The sequence below is a fragment of the Necator americanus genome, chromosome I, assembly GCF_031761385.1.
Source record: "Necator americanus strain Aroian chromosome I, whole genome shotgun sequence".
Lineage (NCBI taxonomy): Eukaryota > Metazoa > Nematoda > Chromadorea > Rhabditida > Ancylostomatidae > Necator > Necator americanus.
This window is the reverse complement of record NC_087371.1, coordinates 19,387,276-19,413,171: the sequence shown is the minus strand read 5'-3', so window position 1 is coordinate 19,413,171 and position 25,896 is coordinate 19,387,276. Positions and strand designations below refer to the sequence as shown.

The 25,896-nt window shown below is 41.0% G+C and overlaps 3 protein-coding genes across 5 annotated transcripts; 2 read left to right on the top strand and 1 right to left on the bottom strand.

The window, feature by feature from the left end:
• Nucleotides 1-514: 514 nt before the first annotated feature.
• RB195_006199 (uncharacterized protein) lies at nucleotides 515-1,156 on the top strand (the record flags this gene model as incomplete). Its single annotated transcript, XM_064179138.1, has 3 exons — nucleotides 515-598; nucleotides 869-961; nucleotides 1,025-1,156. The coding sequence occupies 3 exons, from the start codon at nucleotides 515-517 to the stop codon at nucleotides 1,154-1,156; spliced, it is 309 nt and encodes a 102-aa protein (XP_064036122.1).
• Nucleotides 1,157-2,118: 962 nt separating this feature from the next.
• Nucleotides 2,119-5,472, bottom strand: RB195_006198 (uncharacterized protein; the record flags this gene model as incomplete). The annotated part of the gene is made up of 5 exons (XM_064179137.1): nucleotides 2,119-2,175; nucleotides 2,761-2,892; nucleotides 4,424-4,506; nucleotides 4,677-4,795; nucleotides 5,186-5,472. 5 exons carry the CDS (start codon nucleotides 5,470-5,472, stop codon nucleotides 2,119-2,121), a joined length of 678 nt encoding a protein of 225 aa, XP_064036121.1.
• A 1,166-nt stretch (nucleotides 5,473-6,638) lies between these two features.
• Nucleotides 6,639-25,667, top strand: RB195_006197 (uncharacterized protein; the record flags this gene model as incomplete). Of its 3 annotated transcripts, none has more annotated exons than XM_064179135.1 (46): nucleotides 6,639-6,745; nucleotides 9,451-9,574; nucleotides 9,780-9,877; nucleotides 9,963-10,110; nucleotides 10,196-10,347; nucleotides 10,479-10,638; nucleotides 10,694-10,828; nucleotides 10,898-11,004; nucleotides 11,060-11,171; nucleotides 11,297-11,397; nucleotides 11,460-11,577; nucleotides 11,657-11,776; nucleotides 11,861-11,968; nucleotides 12,055-12,237; nucleotides 12,294-12,422; nucleotides 12,748-12,932; nucleotides 13,469-13,549; nucleotides 14,038-14,149; nucleotides 14,246-14,413; nucleotides 14,471-14,605; nucleotides 14,669-14,791; nucleotides 15,533-15,619; nucleotides 15,766-15,867; nucleotides 15,923-16,021; nucleotides 16,120-16,253; nucleotides 16,308-16,401; nucleotides 16,466-16,639; nucleotides 16,704-16,829; nucleotides 17,469-17,552; nucleotides 17,616-17,779; nucleotides 17,832-17,916; nucleotides 19,736-19,826; nucleotides 19,887-19,999; nucleotides 20,057-20,143; nucleotides 21,257-21,325; nucleotides 21,876-21,977; nucleotides 22,467-22,622; nucleotides 22,719-22,832; nucleotides 23,039-23,150; nucleotides 23,253-23,356; nucleotides 23,733-23,831; nucleotides 24,039-24,179; nucleotides 24,296-24,385; nucleotides 24,442-24,578; nucleotides 25,349-25,472; nucleotides 25,542-25,667. In XM_064179135.1, the coding sequence occupies 46 exons, from the start codon at nucleotides 6,639-6,641 to the stop codon at nucleotides 25,665-25,667; spliced, it is 5,520 nt and encodes a 1,839-aa protein (XP_064036118.1). The 3 variants fall into 3 exon arrangements, with proteins under 3 accessions (XP_064036118.1, XP_064036119.1, XP_064036120.1); XM_064179136.1 differs by having other exon boundaries at nucleotides 21,876-21,983; XM_064179134.1 differs by lacking the exon at nucleotides 6,639-6,745 and having other exon boundaries at nucleotides 9,422-9,574.
• Nucleotides 25,668-25,896: the final 229 nt, after the last annotated feature.

Sequence of the window (25,896 nt, the reverse complement as noted above, 5' to 3'; positions counted from 1 at the left end):
GGCTTCTTGTAAATGTTCACCTCATAGATGTGCTCGGAAGTATCAGCCGTACGCGAGGAAGGCATGGCGTATAAACGCTGACACACTCCGTCCAAACAAGCTTATCTGGACGATTGACGTGCTTGATAAAAAGCTGTCATTGACTCGTTATTTCCATAGTTGGCCACTGTCACTTATATTGTCCCTACACTGCAAACTCGTCGTTCTAGCTTGCACGAAAGCAGACTTCTTTTCTTGCAACTTATGTTGGGCACGGTTGTGTCAAAACCACCTGAAGTTCGGTGTAGTTGCGAAGCGGTGCCGTGGGGAGTAGGGGTTAAGATCAAATGGAGACCCTTGCTAGCACCACTCATCGCTGCAGTTCGCGGTGGCCGCACGTCGATCCTCACCGCTACCCTCACCGTGCCGCTTACGCTGTGCTACACTGCGCCGTGCTCCATGGCTGTTGTGTTTTGACCCGACTATGGTTGTTTCCATCGTCCCTCTCTCAATATTCCGACTTTGCAGAGTAGTGATGTCTGCTGTCGCGGAGCCAGAGACAAAAGCAGGACATCTGCCAGCAGAGCGCGTAGGAGGACGAAGGGTTGTCACCAAGAAGGTATTATTTGAGGGAAAATGTAGTTGGGAGGGCATCCAGTGGTGCCCTTATTTCTGGAAGTAAATAACTAGATCAATCGGAGTCCTAAAACCTAAGCATTAGTCTTAGAGGATCTAGGACATGTAAGCTAAAGTTATTAAGATAAGAAAGTAAGGTAAAGCGTCCAGAAATAAGGGCGCCACTGAGTGACCCACTCCTCCAACTACACTTTCCCCATTATTTGTCTTGATTTTTGGGCATTCTAAGTGTTATTAGTGACGCCTTTTTCAGGACCGTCGCCAGTCGGAGACGGAACGAACTTCTTCGGAGAGTTCTGAAGAAAGTCGCGAAGTGGTAGAACGTGATAACACGTTACCTGCACAGGTACGTGATGTTGATATTTTACAATTTGTTTTTAGCATTGTTTAAAATTTCTGTTTTTCTCAGATGGAAAAGTCATATCCGACGAGTGGGGTTAGACACTCGCATGACAAACCTCAACCGACTCATCAAGCTCACTACGCTCATCCTCCGTCTCACGCCAGTGGTCATGTCTTTCAACCGAGGAAGAACTGCTAGAGAGACGTAGCCAACAAGAGGAACACCACATACACGAAGTAGCCTTCGTTTAAAGTACACGTCTGTGTATTCTTTTATGTGATTGCTCGGAATATTGAGTAAGTTTTGAGTATTTTCAGTGAATCATGTATTGTATACATTTTATACATCACAGCATATAGCATTTAATTTGTAGTTTCTAGTTTGCATCGGTGCACATTCCATATACGTTCGTTTGATTTATGGGTTTGTAGATTATGGATAAATTTCTTTGACGTTGTTGCTAGTTCAAGTTAATTGTCAACATTCGTTAGACTACATCACGGCTTCTTCTGAATATTTTATCGTAGATCGCGATAGTGAGATGTTTGCGAGATCTCAGATTTTTTCAAAGTACAATTTTGTTCTCGAGAAGAGCTCTCCTCCATATAGTCCTCAAAAAGGAGTCAAAAATTGAACAGACTTCGGTTGCGGTGCCTGCGGGTAAGGATGGTCCCGGGGGATTTCCGAGCATCCCTCGATCATGCCTCGGCAGAACAATTGGCGATGGTGCGTATCGTAACGAAATTCACCTTTGTGCTAGCTAAATAGCTGGCTCTACTTACATACCGCTTATCATACGCTGCATCACCGGCTACGATATAATTTACGAGCTACTAAAATGTTCTGGAGAGTCAGACACATCCAGTGGGAATTTGTGATTTGAGGTGATCTCAATTTGTAACCGTACCAGAAGCAGAATAAATCCTCTATCAGGTGAAATATTAGAGAAATATGCATCTACTAGCTTCAAATTACATGTATGGAGATATTCGTTGGAAACAGGGAGCATTCCAGCTTTCAAAAGTAATGAAGATTGTCGTTATCCTGTAAGTCAAAAGCTTTCCTAAAGCCTAATTTATTTCCAGATAGAGGAAACTTCTGGGTCTCTGATCTAGTGGAAGAAAGAGTTCATTTGATAAGACTTCTTTCCGGGATCCTCTTTACAGTTCCCTGATCACAGCTGCATATTCTGCTGCTGCTTTGTCTTCCGAAGCAGGCTTAATATTTTTTGTTTGTGTACTTGATATCAAATTAGTAGAAATTGTGGCAAGAGATGAAGAAGCATCCGTAAAAGTAAATCAAAGGAGAAGATTGCCATAGTCAGATGAAAATGACATGACTTGTGATGCAACACAACACAAACGGCTGCGTTCGCATCTTTACCTACACCAGTGAGTCACTGAAAACGTGATTTTCAATGACTCGCACGTATCTCTGCAGAGTATATATAGTAGGGTCAAGACGCAATTGCGTACATGCTTCATGTCGTTTTGACTCTACTGTATTTACGGCTTCTCTCGAGGCGCTTCGGTGGAGCGTAGCGGCTAGAAGCGTGATGAAACCCTTCCTGGCACCACCCATTGCTTCAGTTTGCGACGGTCCCAACTCGGTCCCTAACGCTGCACGTGCACCGGAACTCACCTGGGATTCATGTCGTACGGATAAGTACCTCAGCATGGATCAGACTACGAAGATTGCGAATTTTTAAGCGAACTGTAGTACTCGTATTCAGTGGCGACTTGTAAATTACTGGTAGCATAGACTCTCAATAGAAGTTCTGGACGAAATGCGATAAAGTATACCTTAATGTAATTCGAGGCGACGAGTCCGCGAATAGCACGGAGAGCTTGTGTAGCACTGCTTTCATCAGAATCTAGCAACAACACCAGCCGATCAACGAGAGATGTATTAGAGGCCACACACATTGCCGGTTCCTGGAAATAATGGGCTTTTGTAACATAAGACCCAATTCTTGGAGATTTGAAGAAACCTATCAGGAATTGAAATAGTAGCGAAACTGAAAATGGATTGAAAACAAAGAGCTGTCATTAATGTAGCAAACTATCCGCTAACATGTGCTTTGATATGCGATGAGATCGGATGGAGACCCATTCTAGCACTTGTTGCTCTTACACTCACATTGTTGCAGTTCGCCAAGGCCCCACCTCAACTCCAATCGCTATCCACCCGTCCATGAAGCGCAGCCGCTAATGCACCGTGCTGCATGTCGTTCTGAGCCGACTATATTTACTTTCGACTTATATTGCAGCGGGCAAGCACATGAGTGAGTTCACCACACTTACTTTAGACATCTCGTAACATAAGAAGACGCTAAAGGCATCACCTCACGAATCTGGGATGGGATCAGGCAGGTAATGCCTATACAGGGTCGTAGATTGTGAGGAAAAGAGTGATTCCGTTCATCTCTCCCTGTATCAGAGTAAGCTCTCTTCCCCACAATCTACGACCCTGTACAGGGATTACCCGCCTGAAACCGTACCACCCCAGATTTGTGTGGTAATGCCTTTAAAGTAACATAAGAAAAGTTCCAAAATAAGCCTTTTATCTTGTTTTTAAACAGGGAGATTTCTCGTAGATTTGGAACAACAATCAAGTCACAATTTGAAAAAAACTGTCAATTAAAATAAACTCAGAGGAATTTCTCCGGGGCGTCAGGGAAATCGAAAAAGGTAGTTCAGCACAGATTTTTTGTCGAACCTACGAAGAGTTTGAAAATACAAAAGAAAACACTTTACGTGAAAATCAGCCAAGAGTAGACTAAAAATGCAGAGCAACATCGCATGCAATTAAAGCCTCTGTAGATATTAATCCTGATAATTAAATTCTCTGATTAGGTTAGATTCCTGAGAAAATCATATCTTATCACTAACAAATGATTTTCTTCGGCTTCGGTAATTCAGAAAATGATAAATCAACCTGTAATGCAATGTCTTTCTGACTCGAGTATATGAAAAGACGTACTACTGAAATATGTTAGGACAACAACTTATCATTCTTTGTTTGACATTCCGTATACGAAAATGAAAACGTGGAAAAATTGGAAAAAGGGATGGAGACTTCGATAGGACTTCATTTCGCACAATATGAGAGTTAGTGCACAGTTGCGTCAGTTATAAATCCCGCATTTTTCACTCGACAACGATTATCAATTATTGCTTCGAGCAATTCATTGACAATCAGGTTTTGTCATCGTGGTAAACGAGCAGTCATACAATGAGAAGACGACAGTTCAGAACTGTGTTTATATAGATGCTCGAAAGGTGTCAACGACTGATCGCCGAGAGAAAACAAGGTGCGTTAAATGGCAAACAACTTTCAAACTGTGTTTCATGTTTCATGTGGAAAACACTGTCGATGCAAAGGAGCACAGGAAGTTGAAATGAAACAGAATAGGGAAATCCGTAGGAAGACTACGAATTGACTAAAGAAAGAGAACAAGTATACCTTGTGTGCGCACATATTCGCAACTAGCCGAGCCATAGATGTCTTGCAATCATGTCGCAAAGATCCACTTTCAAAAACACGGACTGAAATGTTTAGGAAAAATTTTTGAATGAACAACCTAACAATAGTTAGCATTAATTGGTAATTCAAAACTCTTCAATGCTGATTTAATTGTCATAATTAGGACTATCTTATGGGATATTATTTTTCGAAACCAACCAATCACTGGTAATTCGGGAAATGATAAATCAACCTGCAATGCTAGCGAAGCCAATTTTTGATGAAGTCATCTTCATACATGCGGTAATTGAATAGTGACAACAGTTTGCGATTAGACTCGTTGATTCCTTCAGTATAGATAGCCATGGTGGTCTAAAAAGTCTAGTTTTGCACAGCAACTCAACTATTCGAACTGACCATTTCAACTCTACTGTTCCCTTCTAACCTTTGTTTTTACTTACGCTACAAGAAGTATGAACTACTTGCTAGGCTACTGAGTAGAAACATCCCGTTCTTTATCGACTTATCTACCACAGAAGAGTAGAAAGAAGAAACATCAATCTACAGTTTATGGCCACTGCTGATGTTAACTTCAGGAATACTACTGTTGTAATGAAAATGAAATCTCGAAACTTATCAGTTTTCAATTGGATCGAGAGAAAAAAAGTAATAGAGTAAGTAAAAAAATAGAAAAGATATCAAAAAAAAATATAGAAAAAAGTAATAGAGTAAAAAAAGTAATAGAATAAGTAATAAACTAACGTTTTGTTCGTTATATCAGTCGCAGCTTTGGCAAGGACGTCAGTAACTAAGTAGAATCTTTGCAGAGACTCTGAATCTATGAATTGTTCAATAGCTGATCTGCTTCGCAGCGTTGACTTCAAGTTCAGCAGGGCCTTCTCAAGAACGCTAGGATCAGAGGACCTCAGCTGATCTAAAGTTAAATCTACTGGAGAATGTATAGAGTCCATTGAGCTGACAGACGTCTGCGACAGTGAATCTCGTGAGTTCTCCTCTTCCGAATCCAACTTGATTCGTTTGGCTTCCATCTGAAATTAGCCGTTAACTGAAGAATAGAAGAATACAGATTAACTGAATTGAAGTACAACTGAATGTTATGTGACACTATAAAGCAATCTATTATATAGTTGGGTCAACGAAATGAAGCACGGTGTAGTTGCACGAGCGGTCGCGCTGGAGCAACGTGGTTTTTGACCGCTCACAGACGCGCTGCGAGCGGTTGCAAACAAGCAACGCCATCCAAATCGACATTGGCCGCAACTTTTTAACTGTTTTCATTCTTTTGCTTTACCTTCTGATTTTTGTTTGCCCTTTTATGTTTCTTACTTCGTATTTTTGTTGTTTGTTGTACTTGCTTTAGCTTAACAATACAGATACAATTTAGAGATCTATATTGTATTTGAATTGTTCTTAAGTTATTGCATTGCTTTGTTCATGTTTTGCTTTTGAAATTTGGTTCAAAATTGTATTTGTTTTCGTCTTAATGAGAGGGTGAGTTTGTACGTGAGAGTGTAGGCGAAGAAATTAAAAAAAAAAGTTTATAAAAAAAAGGGGACGGGCTAAGGAGGTACCCAAGCAAACTGGGTGCAGCCGAGGTGTGTGCCTGCAGCAGCGATCGCCGCTACGCCTGTCCAGGCGCACTGTCCATCCTTAGGCTCCGCCCACCCCCACCCACCTTACACAGAAGGCTTGGATGATACATCTACTCGGATGCCCCGATAAAACGAGCTTATAAGGAAATGAGATGGTAAAACATATGCTCCTGAATGAGAAACCCGTTTGTAAATGAAAATTGCCCGATAAATAATATAATAATAATAACAATAATATAATAACATTAATATAATATGCGGAACCAAGGAGAGGCTTTGGGGGAAATTTTCAAGAGATGTTACATAACGAGAGATGTTTGTACAATCAAGTACAACTATTCACCACAGCAAATGAAAGGACTTTGATGTGTTGGTAAACTTGGAAACTGTACCATTGAGTGTTCTCATGGTATATATTTCACTTCCTTGGCAACTAATTACACGATATATATATATATATATATATCGTGTATATATGTATACATATACGTATATATATACGTGTATATATATATATATATATATATATATATATATATATATATATATAGTTATGATCGAGGGAAAACCCTTGTTAGCACCATTATTCACTGCAATTCGCGATGGTCTCACCTCAACTTCAACTGCTTTCTCCAGTGCACCACATCAAGCGCAGCAGCTTACGCAACTGCACCGTGCTTTATGTCGTTATGACGCTACTATATTTCAGGTAAGATTATCAGACTTTTATGTAGTGAGCAGTTATCCATAGGGAGCCATTTAATCAAGATTGAAACCTGCTTCTTCAGTCTTCAGTCTGTGATTTAATTTTATTGATGGCAACGAATCGCTTAATAGCGCCTCGCAAAGGCTCAGCTGTTTTTTTGTAAAGAGAACATTGTCATTTCAAGTGTTCGCTACCCGACGTTTTATTTGTGTCGTGAGATAGGTGTGGTTAGTAAACCGGGAGTTGCTAATGGATCATAAGACAAAACTATGCAGCACTGCCGTTGCTATGGAGAAGGAACGCGATGTTCTCACAAAATTCTATGGTCTTCTATTAGTTCAACATACGATGTTGAGACTTGTGGTTCTTTGGTTACCACTGTCAAAGTTACCATTCGTGGCCTAAAAAAGGGCTTTTTTTCTCTACAGACTAACGCTAAGGCTGAAGCTCTCATTTTTTTAGCTGCTTTAGTATCTTTGTGTGATGTATGGTGACAGGCACCAACATAACGTGTTTTACCCAACCTCAAATAAAATGGAGGACAACTCTGATCGAACAGGAATTTATAGTAGCCGAGTCGTATTTTGTCGTTGGACGAAACCTGCCTGTCGCAGCGTCTGTTTGACACATACTCCTACTGTACTTTAATCTTACCCCAATCAAAGGTACGTCGCAGCTGCGCGCACATAGGACCCTACAAGTATAAACAAATTTTGGACACCTCAATAAAAGTAGAGTTGCGCGAAAACTGGAGTGAATTATGAGGGAGGAATCTTAGGCATTTGATCTCTAGAAACCTACGTATTTCTCACAACAGTAACCTTGTACCTTGGGACCTTCCAAATAGGGAATTTGTCGAAAACAAATATTTCTCTGGTGAAATCCTGCACCGAACTTCTTCTACCTGGGAATCCTTCTAATCATCATCAAATGTTCCGCTCAAGCCAAGCTCTGGAAATCTTAGAGATTTCAAATATACATTTATGTAGGCACTAGTGTCAACATTGCTACATATTCGCACAATTTCTTCAGTAAGATTAGATCATAACTAATCCCACTTGCAGTATGGAATATCCTTCCGGGACTAACACCATAGAACTCCATGCCCAACGTAGACCTCGGTGTTCCAGAAACGTCCTGTTTTCGGTCCTTTCCAAAATGTATACTATCAAAGAGGAGCGGACAATGTTGCGTTGCAACACAGGCGAAACACACAGAAACTGTACTAACACTACTGTACAGTCCTACTCAGAATAATGCTTACATATGAACATTCATTAAAGCCACAAGCCATCTAGAAGACCCTGCAGATCAGTGCACCCCTCGGGCGCTGTGCAAGTGACATCCCTCACGGTCGGGCCTCGACCGCACATAATTTCAAATGGAACGGACAGCTCGCGCGCCAGCACCGCAAATGCGCCACTTCGCGAGAGCAGATGTTGACGAGGTCAGCGTTATGTGGCCGCTCGGCATCCTGGCTTCAGCCTTACTGTATAGTGAGATGAGGTGTTGTACATACAAAAGCGATACTACACAAAGACACAAGAGACAAGAACCAATGAAACGATGAAACAGCTCGAACTAAATGGAAGTGTGTGGTAGACCTAGTTCGTACTAACCGTTCCTAGTTTCTGTGACTTTACTGAGTAGATAAGATGGAGAGGTTGCAAACAGAATGAAATCTCACCTCTCACTTGCCTGTATCCGGCCGGGAATCGATTTATTGACTGGTAAGCGCGGCTGGGTCAACGTTGGCGCGAGTTCGGTTGCATGTGTTGTGCCCTCCGCAAATCGTACGCTCTCTCTCCACCCGCTTATTCAGACTCGCCCGGCACGATGGCGTGCGTTTTGCCGTCGTTGTATTTGAAATGTGTATACTTTATTCTAATAGAGAGTGCAGAAAAACCGACTTCAAACCCAATGCTCCATGTGTGGATTCGTTCGTTTTCGTGTCGATTCTGGCGATTGATTAGTCGTTTTGCTACGTCGAGCTCGCTGTCTTGTGTGCTGTTTGCTGCCGCTGGCTTATTCCCGTTTGCAGTTTTGCAAACGCATGATTTCCGCAACAGATGAGCCAGACCTGTGGAGCTCAGTGTTCTAAAGTCGTTTGAAAAACTACGCTTTCGCGCCGCTAATTTGCCACCCCAATTTCGCGCCAGAAGCAACTTTTTTATAGTTCAATAGTTGTTGTTATTTCAAGCAGATAAAGGTCAGCAAATGGGTAGGATGCGAAGGTACTAGTATTGGTTGATCTTATGGATTATCATGGAAAAGAATTGGTTGGCATGTTCTGAGCGTCTTGTTTGAGAAAGCATCCCCCATTTTCTTGCATTCTCTCTATAATAAATGCGATTCGAAAACTAATGCAATCTCTCTCCTATTCCCTCAGATCTTTTATAATCTTGGTAGTGAAGCTCATTTGCCATCGGTATGTTGCACGTTTTTCTCTGAAATATTACATGGTTCTATTTATTAGTAGGTGCTAGGAGAAGTTATTACAAATTAATCTGTTCGAAATAAAGTTTAATATGGTCCTTGTGATGCATAATTGTTTTGGAAATGAATCCATCTCGAAAATTTCGCACAGAGATAATCCACAAAGTCTCATGAGTCTTATGATATTGTAATGTTTGTTTATTGCGTGTTAATTAAATATGTTGTGTTTCGTTCAGTTAACTAATGTTGACTGAAAACAGGACGTTCTCTAGCATGAGCGCGAAACGAAAGCGCTTAGAGGACACCGCGGAGAACTCTCCTCCTGAAGGTACTCCAACTCCAAAGAAAAGAAAAGGAAGAATTACTGCCAAAGAACGCGAACGAATATCCCAGGAGGTAAGAAATCCGTCACTGTTGTAGTATTCATCACAGTGTTCTTTCTAACCTCTTGAGAAAATGTTGCTGCAATTTTCCCATTTTTAAAGGGAATATTTCTATTTTCTCAATTATTGAAATATAGCCTTGTTGTTGTAAATGTTTTTCTTACGTGTAATTTTGTCGATGATTGTAGATGCCGACAACTCATTTCGTTTTGTTTCAGAATCGTAAAGCGCAAGGTGTTTTTGACGTACTTAGGCAGCACACGGACAGCGAAAACCGGCAGCTATCAGAGAAGTTCGTACGAACTCCTTCAAGAAGGTGTGGAGATTTTAATGGTCTTGTTTCTACATCTTTCAACACCTTAAGAATTTTCGTTCTTTACCATCATACACGCTTATTTCAGAGCAGAGCCCGACTACTACAAGCAAGTAAAATCTCCGATTGATTTGACAAGAATCCAGCAAAAGTTAAAGACGGAGGAATACCATTCATTTGAGGAGTTTTGTGGGGATGTCGAGCTCCTCATGGAGAATACGAGGACATATTACAAGGTCTTTTGATTTCCACTCACTGTAATGCTCAAATCTTATTGCTGTAGTCCCTTGCTCTGTAATCGGTCTGAAGTCGCAACTTTAGGAGGAATCGGAAGAGCATAAAGCAGCTACTGAACTTTATGAACTGTATAAGATTACCAAAGAAAAAGTCGATAAAGGAGAACCTCTCGACAAACCTAAACTTGATGATAATCCGTCTAGTTCGGGAAGCGCTACGCCATCTAGTTCTGTGCGGTGAGTTCTTCATACAAGCGTCATTCTTCATGGTTACTTATAAATTTTACTTTTTTTTGAAATGAGTTATTGCTTGATGGTCTTTACATTCGATTTTTACTACCTACTTTGACTACACAAACTAATTAAAGGTCGATCTCACCTGCTCCGAGCTCTCGGGGATCATCTAGTGGATATGCAGACGAAGTAGACACGGACATGGTCGAGGACATCCTTTGTGGTCTTTTGGAACTGACAGACTCTACTGGTCGTCTCATTTGTCCGCCTTTTCGGGTGCTGCAGAGTAAAGAGGTAAATAATTTCTGGTCGCCGACATTTTCAAAGTATAAGTTTACCCTTACCTAAGGAGTTTCCCGTTTACTACGACAAGATCCGGCATCCAATGGACCTGAAAACGATTGCGGAAAAGGCAAGAGGAGGAGCATACAAGCGTATGACTCAAGTGGAAGCTGACGTCCGATTACTGTGCCGTAATGCGCAGGTGCTTTCGATAGATCTGGCTTTGTATGTTCTATTTGCGTGGAGACCTTTACTTCCTATCTGTTTCCAGCAGTTCAGTGGCAAAGGTAGTGAAATTTACAAAGACGCTGTCGCCCTTATGAGCTATTTCAAGGAGAAGCGCGAACAAGTTCTCGAGAAAGGAGTTCACCCGAAACGGTTTGTGCGTGTTCGTTCTGTACACAAAACCTCCTTTAACAGGATGTAGTTACAGAAGGGAGAAGATTCATCGTGCTGTTGATCAACTGCTGCAGCAGGCGGCTCTTCCAGCCAACGCAGAGCTTTCTGAGGACTCTGAAGAGGATGAGGATACAGAGGACAGCGACGTCAGATTTTTCTTTTTACTACTACTTTTTTTTCTACCACTTTCACTTCAACTACTTTTTCTTATTTATTTTCTTGTGTTTAGCTTCTGCTCTTGTGTTTTCTACAGTTTTGTTCGTGAATTCAGGATCCTTTGTGGCAGCTCTATTGGACGATTCGTAACGCACCAAATGAAAAGGACCGCGAGACAAATCTGTCTGATCCCTTTCTTGAACTTCCCAGTCGGAGGTTCGTTTCAGAAATAAGTCAATTATTTTCAATTTGTTCGACGTCAAAATATCACAATTCAGTTATTATCCTGACTATTATGATGAAATATCTCGTCCCATGTCGCTATTCATGATTAATAAGAAGTTGAAAAGAAATGGTTATCAAGCTTTTGAAGATCTTTTCAAGGATTTTATTCAGGTACGCTGTTTTTTGGTTCTCTTTAATTAGCGCTTTTTTCTACTGTCAATGGTGATATCTCATCTGTACTTTTCTTAAGGTGTTTGAGAATGCTTGCGAATACAACATGGAATCATCAGATATCTTCATAGCTGCACAAAAGCTGCAGAACTTGACGATTCGCAGGGCTCGGGAATTGCAACCTAGTCTAGATCTTTCGGTAGGAATTGTTTGGTTCTTCCCGTTCGCCATTGCCTTTTTCGAACAATTGAGGCAGAACAGATTTGTTGATGTATTTTTTTAGCTGTATGATAAGAAATCAAAACTTCATTCAACACCGCCGCTTGCAGTTAAAGCTTTGAAAACACCAAAGACTCCAAAGATTGATGTAGACACTGATTCTGATGAAAAGGTAGGGATGTATCAGAAGTTTCGGATCTTGCTCATATACCCACTTCATATATTCCTTTTTTCTCGTGTTATTTAAACTTCCATTAGGATACTCCTCCTCCTGAGAAGAAGAAGTACCGGTCGCCGAAGAAGATGCGACCCATATCTACAGGAATGACGGCTGAGCATGTTGCTCTGCCTGGACGGCCTGGTCGTAAGAGCATGGATGAGCTGATGCTGCGGTTTCGTCAAAAGCTTATGTTGTTTTGGGATCTCATTTACAATCATAAGGTTTTTCTGGTTACTGGTTAAATTCCTCTACATGTGAATAATCTCCCCGACTTTAGGAAGGCATGTATTGGCCAGCTGGTGCTTTTATGGAGTTACCATCAGCTCGGGAATATCCCGATTATTACCAAGTTATTGCACATCCTATTGACCTTAAGATTATTAGGGAGAAAATTGAGAACAATAAGGTAGGATTATTCCTCATTGCTTTTTAATTTACTTTTTCAGAAACTTAAAACTAAGTATGTCATTTGGAAAAGCTGTGTTTTTCAGCACTTATTGCTTGCATGAACCATAAATAATATTGATAACATTCAGCTTGAGCAAAATATGCAGACTATTCTTTTTATCCATGCTTATCTGGATGCCTCTGTTTTTCATCATTTTGTTCTATTTCGGGAAGAATTTTCTCTGAGTATTTGTTTCAGATACTCGGGAATGACTATGAAATATAAAAGTATCGCTGTAAGAAAAGTGTTTGTTTAATGCATGGATACTTAGCTTGACTTTTAGTACGAATCTTCGGTGCAGTTGATGCAAGACTTTGCTGTACTATTCAACAACGCTCGGCTTTACAACGAGGCAAACTCGCAGATCGCTCGGGATGCGTCCATGTTGCTTGATATGGTTACGAAATCACATGCAGGCGATAAGGATGCTCCATACGAGAGTCCTCTGCAGTTGAAGCAGAAATTCGGGTAAGTTTTGCATGCGGCACCACTTTTGCTTAGCCTTGCACTTTTCTTCTTTCTAGTATGCCATGTTCATCAAACACCTTTTGCAACCGCATTAACTCTTGCCCTCGTACTTACGTATTACATAGATAAACGTTATGTATTAATTGTGTGGAAGGTCTGCTGTGTGATTCCTTTGCATAACCTGTGTGTACCTCTAGTTGGCTCAAGACGAAACTGCCTAAACCCATAAGAGGGGCGAGATCTACGAACGGCCTGGTTAACGGTGCTGGTGGTTTCTCGGACGATGATTCCTCGAATTCCTCTGTTAGGTGAAGCGAAGTATTGTTAACCCTTTTGTTTTGTCGGTTCTGTTGCATGCTGCACCCCTGACTTCGTATTTTCTCGCGTCAAGTTTAATTCACTTCCGGCACCTCTGTCCGTGTTCATCTCAGCAACGCTTCTTTACATCTTGACTTCTTTTTGAATACTTGGTTCTGTTTTGTGCATATCTTCTTTGAGTTTCAACGTGTTTTCATTTTGATTTTCGCTTTGTTCAGAAATGCGGTACCGACGCCACCTCATCTACCAAAGAACAAGACTCCTAAGATAGACAAAAAGTTTGAGGACATGATTGCAAGGTGCATAGCATGCTTTTTTTTATCGTACGGAGTGTTCTAGTTCTAGCGGATCGTGTTGAATATCGTTATGATAAGAAAACCTTGAGATATTTTTTTTATTTCGTGGTTTCCAAAGAAGAAAAGTGTTTTTAAAAGCATTCTTCTTTTATTATGAATAGCAAGTCGTTAACATTATTGTGAGTGAGTGTTGCTAGCCCTATATATTTCCACTTTATGCATTTTTGTTGCTTCACATGGAATGGTCCCAATTTCGACAAATTTGCTTCTTTTTCTTCTCTTTTTTTCGTTTTTGTTCTTTTTTCCAATCAGCCAATTTTCTTCCTAAATAGCGCATTTGCTACAGATAGGTTATATTTTCCTCAACCCTTTTAGGGACACGATCATTTTCTAACTTTTACGGTTTTGATTCGTGTGATGGAATTTAGTTTTAAAATGTCGCACTTCATTCATGCTTTTCTGTCATTGTTTTACAAACATTTCTCCTATAGGCTTCCTCCACATGAACAACAAATGTGGAGATTATATAGCATGGTTCGTGATGCTGCAGATACTGACGGTAGGAAACTTGCTGGTGCCTTCATCAAACTGCCAACAAAGGAGGTTCGTTTATATCGCTTCTTTTTCAACACTACCTTCGTCTGCTTATGCTTTCTTACCTTTCAAATTTCTTGAAAAGCCAGAGATTGCGATCTGCAGGAATACCCCGATTATTATGAAGTAATAAAGAAGCCAATGGATCTGCAACGGATTCACCAACGCTTGCAAGCTCACGGTTATGCAAGATGGGTGGACATTATTGCTGATATGTCGTTGATGCTTGAAAATGCTTGTAAATATAATGAACCTGAAAGCGCCATTTACAAGGTAATTGTGGAGCGTATTTAATTTTAGAAGAATTCATTTTTTGATCACATTCCATAGGATGCTGTCGCACTTCAACGGCTGGTACTTGAGAAAAAGCGAGAGTTAGGTGCCGCGGAAGACTGTACACCAAGAGTTCAAATGGAGATTCGAGCCATGTTTACAAATATTTTTGTCTCGGTGTTCAGCAAAAAGGTGTGATTTTTTGTTTTCAATCTCCTGGCTTTGTCCCCTATCTTGTATACGTGCTTTATGTAGGATTCTGATGGGCGTTGTCGATGTGATTCATTCGCAGAACTGCCTGATTTGCTCAAAGCTCGTGGTTTGCCACGCGACGAATGGCCGTTCTCGTTGGACCAAATCAAGCGTAACATCGACAAGGTAATGTGAAGTTGCAGAGTTTTTATTTCGGTTCTGCCTTAATTCATATCTTCCGATCAGTTATCATTTTTCCATCTTCTGAATGCCTTTTCGTCCAACAAAGGAGAAAAGAATTAAAGATGGTCATTTTTTTAAAGAACGTTTTTTTTTTCAACGGAATTAACCCTTTTAACGTAATCACAGTCCATCCATTCCTTTTTCTCGAGATAGTGTAGTGTGCATTCTTCTTTGCAGTTTTTTGTTTTGAAGTATCACCATAAAACTGCATAAAAGAATATCTGTTAGTTATGCTCATCCTCCAAATGCTTTCTGGCGATGTTTAATTCATGTCGGGGTGGGTGTGGCACACTCGGTTAGAGGTCCGTTGTAGCCACACGGTCGAGGGTTCGAAGCCGCCCTAGTGCAAACCAAGCCTTTCATCCCGCTGGGGTCGATAAATTGGTACCAGACTTGTCTGTGAGGATAAAAACATTGACTTGATCATCGGCTGGCCCCTGCAAGTCATTTTATTGGCCAACACGCGTTCCAAAACACCAACGATTATGAATTGCAGTAAAACGCGTTGGCGCATCTCAAATGGATTGATACGCCAGTGACTTTATTGACTTTTATCTTTTTTTAATTCATGTTTCGAACTTGAAGCTGTGACCTATTGCTGGTACCAAGCAATACAAAGCTTTGAGTTATTAGGATTGTGTTTGATTTTTTTAATGTATACTTACGTTATAAATGAACGTTTAGGGGCGATATCGCCGCTTGGATCGATTCCAGAAAGATTTCTTTGATCTTTTTGATCGCGCCAGAGAGCTCAGCAGAAGTGATTCTAAGGTACTTTTTTCCCAATTTTAGAATCTCAATTTTATTGTTTTGAGTTGTTGAATTTAGACTTAGAGATAAATCAACACTGTCCGCATTTTTTCTTTGGGATTATCTTTGAACTTCTATATCAAAGCAATGTTAGTTGTTCTTTCCAGCTCTTCGAAGATGCCACTGAACTTCAGTTAGCGTTCATCCAAGAACGAGATGCACAGTGCAAAGGAGTGCTTATTTCGACTGCTTTCATTACCATCGAAAATGTTCGCGGAGTTCACTCTTTTGTATCTATGAACTATTCTTGATATTTCTTTCCAGGACATAAAAGAAGCAGTTGAAAAACTTCGAAAATCTAAGATGAATCAGGAAGCTGAAGTTCAGCGGCGAGAGAGTAATGATCAAGAGATTGAAAAGCAGGTTAATCTCTCAATCTTTGCTAATCCCTGGTTATCCTTTCCAGTTTTGTAGAGTCTTTGAGAAATTTATTTATCGCCGTTCATTTTTCTTTGATTGAGGAAGGAGAGGTTGACTTGGATTCCCTGAATTTCGATGGTATTGAGTACACTATACCGTCATATGCTTATATTTCCCGTACCGATGACAACCACCGTGCACCACCTCACATCATTCGCGTGGAAAGGATTTTCAAGTGAGGAAAATCTGTTTTTATACCATCTGTGCAGAACACGTCTAATAAGTTAAGGACGGATACGGGAGAAATGATGGTGAGAGGAAAATGGGTGTACCGACCACATGAGACATTACATCTGGCCAATCGCAAATTTATCGAGAATGAAGTATGTCTTTGCGTTTGAATACGAGGACTGTGGGATCTCCACTAAGCATTTCCTATGTTTCTAGGTTTTTATTACTCCATTCATCGATACTGTACTTGCTGAGAGACTCAGTGGTCTATGTATGGTTGTTTCGGTAAAGACTGCTTTGCATAATGTAGTCGAAGGAGTGAATTCTAATGATCTTTACGTTTGCGAATGCCGATACTTGGGAAAGCCGCGTTATTTCGCCAAAATCAAGGTTTGATATCCGATTTTGCCCCCAAATTTGTTGAAGGACTAAATCCAAAGTTCTTTCTTTCCAGGCTTGGCCTTTCCCCGATGAAGAGGAGAAATTAAAGCTCACTCCCAGATCACGTCCTCTTTCTCCAGTTCGTGTCACGAGCGAGTTCGTGAACGCAGATGGAGTCGTTGATCGAGATGACGACGAGGTTTGATGAGTTTTAAAGTACCACTTCTCTTTTGAACCCTTGTCGAGAGTTACCGTAATTTCTATGATCGGATATAATTGATCCACGCTTTTTAAAATGATTATGTGGAGGGGTGTCTCCATCATTTTCTCTCCAGCTTCTTGTTTTCTCAGATATTGTAAATTACTGTGAAATATAGAATCCAGAGTTGTTGACAAATTGCTGCATCAAGACATCAAAAGCAAACTTTTTTTTAAATTAGATATGCCCATTGATGTCACTTTAAAACGTTGTGTCATCTGGATTTCCTAAAGACTGATATTCTCAAACTGTCAAAGGATTTGTGATGCCGCAAATTTTCGTAGCTTTATTCCACGAAAACTGCTTTCACGGTGATTTGCTTTTAGTTTGCGCAGTAGTTTTGCTAGTTGCTACTTTTCATCTGCGTGCATATGCAATGTTTGATGAAACGATCGGTATCCGTTCGCTTTAAAATTCGCCACTTCGGCTAGTACTTCTTACAGGTTTACGGTGTGGTTTGAATGAGTTCAAATCACGTTTACGAGGAAATCACTTTGTGTTATCTCTAAAATTGAAGCGTGGCTTTGCTCTTTTCTGTTCACTGTACAGCTCGTTTTTCTTCGTAGACCCTGTTTCTAGAAATCTCAAGCACACTCATCTTCGAGCTCGGAGGAGGATGATCGATTACGAGATTCTGTGGTGCTGGACATCGAACGGCCCGAGGTATGACTTGAATCTTCTGTGTTTTTCGAAGTTCTGCTTTACCTGATAATTTTTTTCTTCCAGCTCCCTGCTAGAACGGAAGCGGATGCAGATGGCCGCATGTATCTCCAAGCAATGCGAACTCACAGCGGCAAGTACCACGACGTTGGCCAGTTTGTCCTTGTTTTCAATCCTCAGAGACCAACTTGTGATGTGATGCGGATTGATAAACTTTGGAGAGAGAAGGAGTCAGTGTGTTATTATTAATGGAGGATGCGCACTAAAATAATCATTTTTCAGTGGAAGTGAATGGTTCAGTGGAGGCTATCTTGCGCGACCTTGTGACATACAACATGACACAGGCAGAATGTTTTACGTTAGAGAGGTAAACATATATTGTTTTCACAAAGTGTTTTGGAGGCAACAACAATTTATTGTCAGAAACTATGAAAAGTTTGGAGAGATGTAACTTCAAAAATAATAAAGAAAAAATTCTTTGATATAGAATCGAAGTAATATATACTTTTACTGAGTATTTCTGTGAGGCTTCCTTTGTATATTTTGCATTTTTGTTTTTTTTTTGTTTTGCTTCGTTTCTATTTGTCTTTTTAGTGGATTGTATTAAGGTTTTTTTTTTCTGGAGTATTTTTCTAACAAACATATCTAGATTGCTGCTCGAAGGTTCCAAAATATTTGAAAATCATTTCGTCCTCTTAAGTACTTATTATTAACGAAACCAGAAAGGTACATGTTGCATTTTGGATGAATTCCGCAGGAGATATCTAACGTTTCCTGTTCTGCCTCTAAAAAAATGTGATGCTGCGCGCACTGTTGTTCGTAAATCCAGTGCACAGCAGTCGTTGTTTTCACTCCGAAAGATGAGGCCAAAATGATAACGCTCATCGGAATTATTTTTAAAACATAAAATGGGAAGATTGCGAAGGAAGACAGAGGGGCGAGGAAATAAGAATAATTTATTTGGTTATTTTCAATTCTGAACCAGAGGTAAAAATTTCAAAAAGCCTGGTAAGATTTTGTATCTTTGCTTCGGATGAGAACCTTCTCTAGGTGGAGAGAAAACATGAATACTTTACCTCGTCGAGTAAAGAAGTATGGCAGCACAACAAGTTCGTACCCGTACAATTTATTGTTTTGCGAAGGGAAATTTTGCACATTGTAGATCAAACAGAAAGAACGAGAGTTGATAGAAGAAGATACGACGTCATTTGTGATATCTGATATCTATTTGTATGACAGCGGATATTTGCAAAGGATACTAAGTCTCAACTCTAGGTGAAGACAGCCAGCCTGAGTTTGCTCATGAAAGAAAAAAAGCCGCACATGGTGAATTATTACAGCTACTTGTGACACGAAATCATACCTGGGTTGCTGAGAGTGTTGAGAAGAAAAAAAGGTAGTCCAGAAGCTGATCAGCTAATATATTTCTCTTTTTAATTCTTCTGTAGAGTGTTGGTTTCGTGTAGAGTTAACTCACGTTCGATTCATCTGTGATGAGAAAACAAAGCGAGTTGACGTCAAAATATTGAAAGAACCTCTTGAATTTTTATCTGGTGAATTTTGTGTATGTGGTTGTGATAACTGTTTTTTTAAGGTAAAGATTACTTCGAAATCTTGAAATCGTTGCGATGTTAGGAGAAAGTTATAGGGTTTGCGAAGGTCGTTTCTAGTCTTCCGGGTATCACATTCGTAACATCTCGGTGTCATCTCGATCACATCTAATGAGATTATTTTCTGCTGGGATTTGATTTTGCTCTAAGGCGCTCTTTTCTATGGTCCTCTGTTTTTGTGACACAACAGTGGTGTGTCGCAGATTTCCTGTTACTCTTTATTTCAATATTCGATTTCTGGAACGGAAAGCATAATTCACACAAGAAAATTTTCGTGCCCAAAACTTACAAAATGACATTGAAGATAGAGCTTTGACAATCGTCAGGCAGTTGTGTATATGTAGATGGTGCACCGAAGTTAAATACCGGTGTTTTATAGTTGTCCTATTACGCAAATATTCCTATTCAATTGAGGTTTTTGTTTGAGCGCAGATAACCTTTTTAATAGCAGGTACTGGTTTCAATGAATTCGAATCGTGTCTTTGTTCTTTCTATGATTGATGAAATGTAATACTGTTGAGCAGCTAAACTTGGAGATAGTAACAGTGGTGGGTTTTGAATTTACTCTGACATCAGGTGTTTGCGGTTGATCAACCTGATCAAACTCGTCGGATCGAGGACATTCAAAGCCATTGTGCAGTGCTTACACCCAAGGAATTCGTAAAAGGTTTGCGTGATGTTGTCGTTCTCTCTTCATTCTCGCCCCACATAATACACTTATTTTCAGAACGGCCAACGGAGATTCCGGAGTGTGACGTTTTTGTATGCGATTCTCGCATACCGGGGCATTCTTTTGCGAAAGGAGAACCATCATCGCTTTTCATTAAGGCAACAGAAAAAGTAGCTAGCTAGCTTTTCAGAAAAAGAACTTAACAGCCACATAGTTACGTGTTTCAGACTTCTGCTGACGACGAAAACTATGATCCTTTGAACGGCGGCGCTCCTATGCACATCGATTCTGCGAAGCCTCTCCGGAAATTTAAGGTGATAGCTACAATATTGAAATAAAATCCTCCTATGATTTGAAGCTGAATGACAACATTGAGATGCGGCGGTAGTATTGTAGTTATGAGGTAGCGTGGGAAAGACATGATAGAGCGTGGGAAAGGGCGTGCGAAAGGGATGGTGGGCGGAGCCCTTCGTCCGCGGGGTGTAGAACTTCTCTTCGTGCCGCGGGAGCGGTGGGCGCAGATGCCAGAAGTAGAAACACTAAGACAGTTATTGGTTCACTTTTTTATGGTAATGGTTCAAATACTGCTTAGTAGCAAGGGGGATTAATCAATATGTATGCGAGCCCGAGCAGAAAGTTGTCTGCATTTGTGGAAAAAGAAGTATCTCTTAAAGAGTTTATAACTGCTCGCAACTTTTCGTTTATGGATGTGTAACGAGTGTATGTATCGAAGAGACGCAGGATCATCCCAGTTGGGGCACAAATAATGGGAGGCCGGCTGTTTGCACGATAGGCCATCGATTCGCGATGAGTGCCAGATAGCACGATGCAGAAGAGAATCGAGGAAGTGATAGAGTGCTAAGAGAGTGTGAGTCGGTGGAGAGCCGCAATGGATCGTTGAGGCATCAGCAGATGGTGTGAGAATAAGGCAGACGGGGCGATGCCGAGACAGCGTGAGTCGTAAAGAGAGATGCAGAATCGAGGCCGAGCAGCAGTTGTAGCGCGCGTTGTCTGTGCTGGTCTAGCGGGCGGTCGCGGTGGCGACGTCGAGCTCGAGTGCGACTCCATGTTGCTGCGATTTTGTCGCTTCGCATCGCGCCTGCGATTCTCGCTCACCGCCGATGCTGCTGGACGCGGGTACCACTGCGGCTGTGGCGGCGCCCGCCCGACAGCACAGCCGTGCACTTGAGGATCCCCTATCAGCTTCCCACCGAGGACGTCATCTTCGTCGACCTCACTGCACCCTGTTCCGGGGTGACTAGCTGCCGCGCTTTTTTCCACCGTCCTGATGTCCCAATCGGTCACATTCTCTTTCTCATGCTTATGAACTTGCTGCCCTGCCCTTCACTGCTGTCATGCGTTGACCTTATTCAGCGGCACTGTATTACACCATGTGCATGAGTTATTAATTAAGACACGTGTTTCAGCAGTACAAGGGCGCACATCTGCCGGATGCTGAGCTCTTCATCTTCAAAACACCAATAGCCATGGAGAAGGTGAGTGGCGCCTTAGGCTGTTAGGGGTTCTATCAATAGTTAAGAGAACGTTGATTCAATGCAACGCGATTTTTGATAAATCTGCTCTGTGGTGCAATCGGGGCTGCAAATCAGACTGTTTGTTTTTGTCTTTTCTTTCTAAGCGCCCTTATTGCATGTACATGAGCGTACATTCCCTCTTGAGCAACAATTTCTATGTGAAAGAGGTGTTACACGTAACCTTCGGTTGAGCTCCTTTATTCTCGTTTTTATCTCTTGACAACTACATGAACATGCAGGTGTGTGCTTATTCATTCGAAATCTACAACATCTTTTGCAGGATTTTAAGACATACTTAATCATTCCGATAGAGATTCTAGATGAGATTAGGCTAAATTGGACTGTTTTACACACAATATGATGTGCTTACCCGGATAGCATAAATCAATCTTTATCTGATGGGGGTCTCCCATTTTTTCTACTTGGAATTTGATCTTTGCACTATCGCGTTCAGCTGAATCACGCTGCAGGAGAACAGCAGTAAAGTGTTATTGAATTTGCACTTTTTAAGGAAATGTCACCGCTGGCCCGTAACGGTTCAAGTGGCCCCTCAGAATTGGACATGGAACTAGACGAAAACGATACTGATGGAACTGAGTCAACGGCCAGCAAGGTAAAGGTAAACTACCATATGTGGACTAAAGGGAGAGAGAGACTCCCCAGCTTCCACTTTTTACGAATATCCCAGCGACGAACTTCACTCTTTATGTACTAGTTCAAATGAAGTTCCGCTTCTTCACAAGCCGTCACCATAGAACATTCGACCGACCTCTCACTTGAAAATAGGCTCTGTATGAATCATATAGATCGTTTTGTGTAGTATTGCATTTATCGACCAAGGAAATTCTTAAAATCAATGAACTAATGCATAACGTTCTTTTTTAAACATGATCTCCATAATTTCGATGTCGTTAAGTGATACTCAAAACATGTTGAAGACGACCCGTTTTGTCAGTTGAAATCAAACCGTTAAGTAAGCTTGTTTCGAAGAAGGCCTGAGGTCTAAAGTCAGTTGCTGTGGTGTTCTATCCCGTATTCCTTTCAGAAGACGATCTGTTGAGCGTAAATCTTGGTTGAACATTGTAACATTTCACAATTTCAGTCAGGGATGATGTCGAATTGGCTTGCTGCACAACCGAAACTTACTGCAAAGAGCAAATCTGGCTATATTCTCTTCTCTGCTGAAATAAGGAAACGAATTATGCATGAGAACCCAGATTCTGGTTTTGGAGAAGTGTCAAAGATAGTAGGAATCGAGGTATTTTTTTAATGCACAGACTTCAAACTTTCGTGAATTAAATTGGCCAGTTCTAAAGCGATGAGGCGAACGTTAATCTAATCTCGTGCGTTGCAGTGGAAGAAGTTATCTGACGACCAAAAGAGACAGTACGAAGTCAGGGCGGAGTACATCGCTAGTGAACGAGCGAAGCAGGAAGCTGCACGAGCTGCGAGCGAGAAATCGCTTCAAGTAAGTTCGATAACACAAGACGCAACGTGATTCTGTAGTACTTTGTAGATGTTTGCCTTTAAAACGGTTGTTTATTCTCAGTATTCTCTCAGTAACACTTGCAGAGCGTACGAGATGAGTGAGTATTGTTGTAGACCATATAAATTCGAGAAAAATGTAAGTAGAAATCAATCGAAGTCGTGTCCTGTAAACTTTGCATTTTGCAGCCTGGTCAGATCCGGATATACCAGTGCAAATGGATAAATTGCGATTCGCAGTTTGATAGCGAAAATGGGCTCTATGAACACATAGTTCAACATCATACCAGCCAAATCATCAGTGAGTTTTTGTAGTATGTGTTCTTAATTTGAAATTGGATTTTTTGTCCATAGCTAAGCTCTTTGTCGATTTTGCTTGAAAATTATAATGGTAACCTTTTAGTGGACAGCGAACAGCAGTATGTTTGCATGTGGGTTACCTGTGTTCGTAACAGAAAAGATGGCAAGCCTTTCCCATCACTACCTCGTCTTCATCGACATATGAAGGTGATATACGTTTACTCACTATTTAATACTTTTGAGCCGCTGATTCAATCATTATACGCATGTACAGATAAACGAAGCTGCCTAAAAGTGAGCAAATGTTTTCTTTTTACGACAAAGTCCCTGTAATGTGCGCATTGAAGCGCTCACAGTTTTTTTTTTTTTTTTTTTTTTGACAGACCTGAGTGTAATCACACGCGAATTAAAGTAGGCGAAATGATCTTTTCTCCATGAAATAAACTGGAGTAGTTAGGACTGAAACATTCGGGTTTCCGGGAAGTGCGATCAGAACGAATTCTTGGTTCACAACTTTGAATAGAAGCTTTGTGAAAGATTACTTCCGTCGAATCATCGTTTTAATATTCATAATCGATTTCAGGAGAAGCATCTTGCTTCGTCGATGAAGAATGTTTATCCAAATCAGATTGGAAGGAATTTCTTCAAGCTTTCAACTCAACCGACTGCTGGCGGGGAATCGGCGAGTTGTTTTTCACTTTGTCCCATTCGAAACATTACAGTCCCAAAAAAACAGTTATATTTTTCCCGTGTAGAAACTAGCATATTCACGAATGTTTTCAAACTCCTCTCAACAACTGCAGCTCTTGATCGTATTCTTTTCCTCTTATTAACCGTTGATTTGGGCATTCTAAAAGAACTTTTCGTTCTGAAATTGGCAACATTCCAGACCAGCAGCCTCGTGCACATCCCTTATGGAAGGGGTATTGGAGGACAAACTCCTCAAGGCGCTCCTGGTCTGCAAACTCCTCATGTCAATGGGCATGTGAGTACTGTGCCTCCCCACCTTAACGGCGAACATCACTACCCTGTGAGCTGCTTACATGTTGTTACAGTTTAACTATTCGGTTGATGAGGCGATTTTCCTGTTTTTTCGTTGTTTTTTTTTCCTTGAATTGCTTCTTTTTTTGAGCGAACATATTTCAGTCACCAATACAACACCAACCACCTCTTAGTGCTCAAATGACCCCACAGGTCACCCATCAAGCCACGCCTTCTTGTTCACAAGGACCTATGGTATGTGGAGGAATTTAGTGAATTCCATGAAGAATGCCTACTAAATGTATTTTCAGCCGTCATCGTCAGTGCAAGCACCCATCACTGACGCTGCACGTACGGTCGTCAAAGCTCAGGGTGCGGAGCCGGTATTCGTGGCACCGCCGTCTTCAGTACATGCCCGACGTGTGTTACACTCGGAAACATACCTTAGGTAGGTGATGCCTTTAATTGTGAGATCACGTTAGCGTTTTTATTTCTTAGTGAAACTATTGAAAGGTAGATAGACAACACGGTGAAAAAAGTGAGAATATTAGTTTTTATGTTGTCCAGTGAATTTGCCTTTTTAACAGATTGATTGAAATGTGGAAATGTCGTAATTTTCTTTCGAAAACTAACTGTTCTGCGATAATATATAATCTTTGATAGGAAACATTTTTAAAAGGAGTGTAGCGAAAACATGCTGTTGAGGGAGCATGTTTTCGATACTGTTTCGGAGAGCAGGGATATAAAAAGAGCACTCCATTCATCTTTTTGACGTCTTTAATTGTGGTGTTTTTGCTGGTAGTTCTTGTACCATGAAAATAAACTTAGTGCATAGAATATTGCTAGGTTTTCTCCCCCTACTAGCTGCTATTCTGAAATGCTTAAAATAGTTAGCTAATTTATAAACTAAAACTATAACTATAAACTATTCATTATGATTTCTGAAATGTTGTGCTTGAGATGTAACGTTGGAAGTAGTCCAAAAAATAGTGTCCTGACGTGAAGGAATGTTCTGTGGAGGTTTCATTTGCGCTTCGTACTACATATAGAATTGGGTATGATTAGCCCCACCACAGCTAATCTTAGCACCCACTAAGATTAGCTGTCGATTTTTATTCGGCATCGCAATGAAACGGGTCTCAGCAAGTAGTTTTCCGCTACTTCAAGTTGAACCTGCATTTCTCCTGATTTCAACTTGGGAATTTACATCACTTTCAGGTACATCGAGTCGCTGTCGTCGAATCGCCAGCGCAGCGTTTCAAAGTGGGACGCATCATTGACCACAAATCCGCGTAATGCGCAACCAAATGCCGCTCGACCGCCTCCAACTCACTGGATAAGGGTACATATTTTTCCTTCATTCTTCTCGAGTGTATCTGTTATGTATCTTAAGATGTACCTTCATGTTCAGGAGTCCCGAGGCCGCCCCGTCGCACGCGAAGATGATGTGGTACGCGCTTTATGGCGACTTCGTGATGAGCTGCTTGAGAGCACATGTAATATGTCAGTAGAGAGGGAATTTGCTGGTGTTTTGTGAGCACGGGATGCGTGCGTTATTGCATCTCTTCGTACTGTCCTTTACATATTTCGTTCGATGATCTTTTATCCTCTACTATCACATTTCCACTAGACTATGCAGAGGCTGTTGTGCCTTTTGGTGGCCCATGATCTCCTCGTACCGCGCAGTATCACTCTTCGCTTGCAATCGAATCCGAGAAGCCTTTAACCTAGCCGCGTCCTGTCCCCGTATTACGTCCCAAATGTCC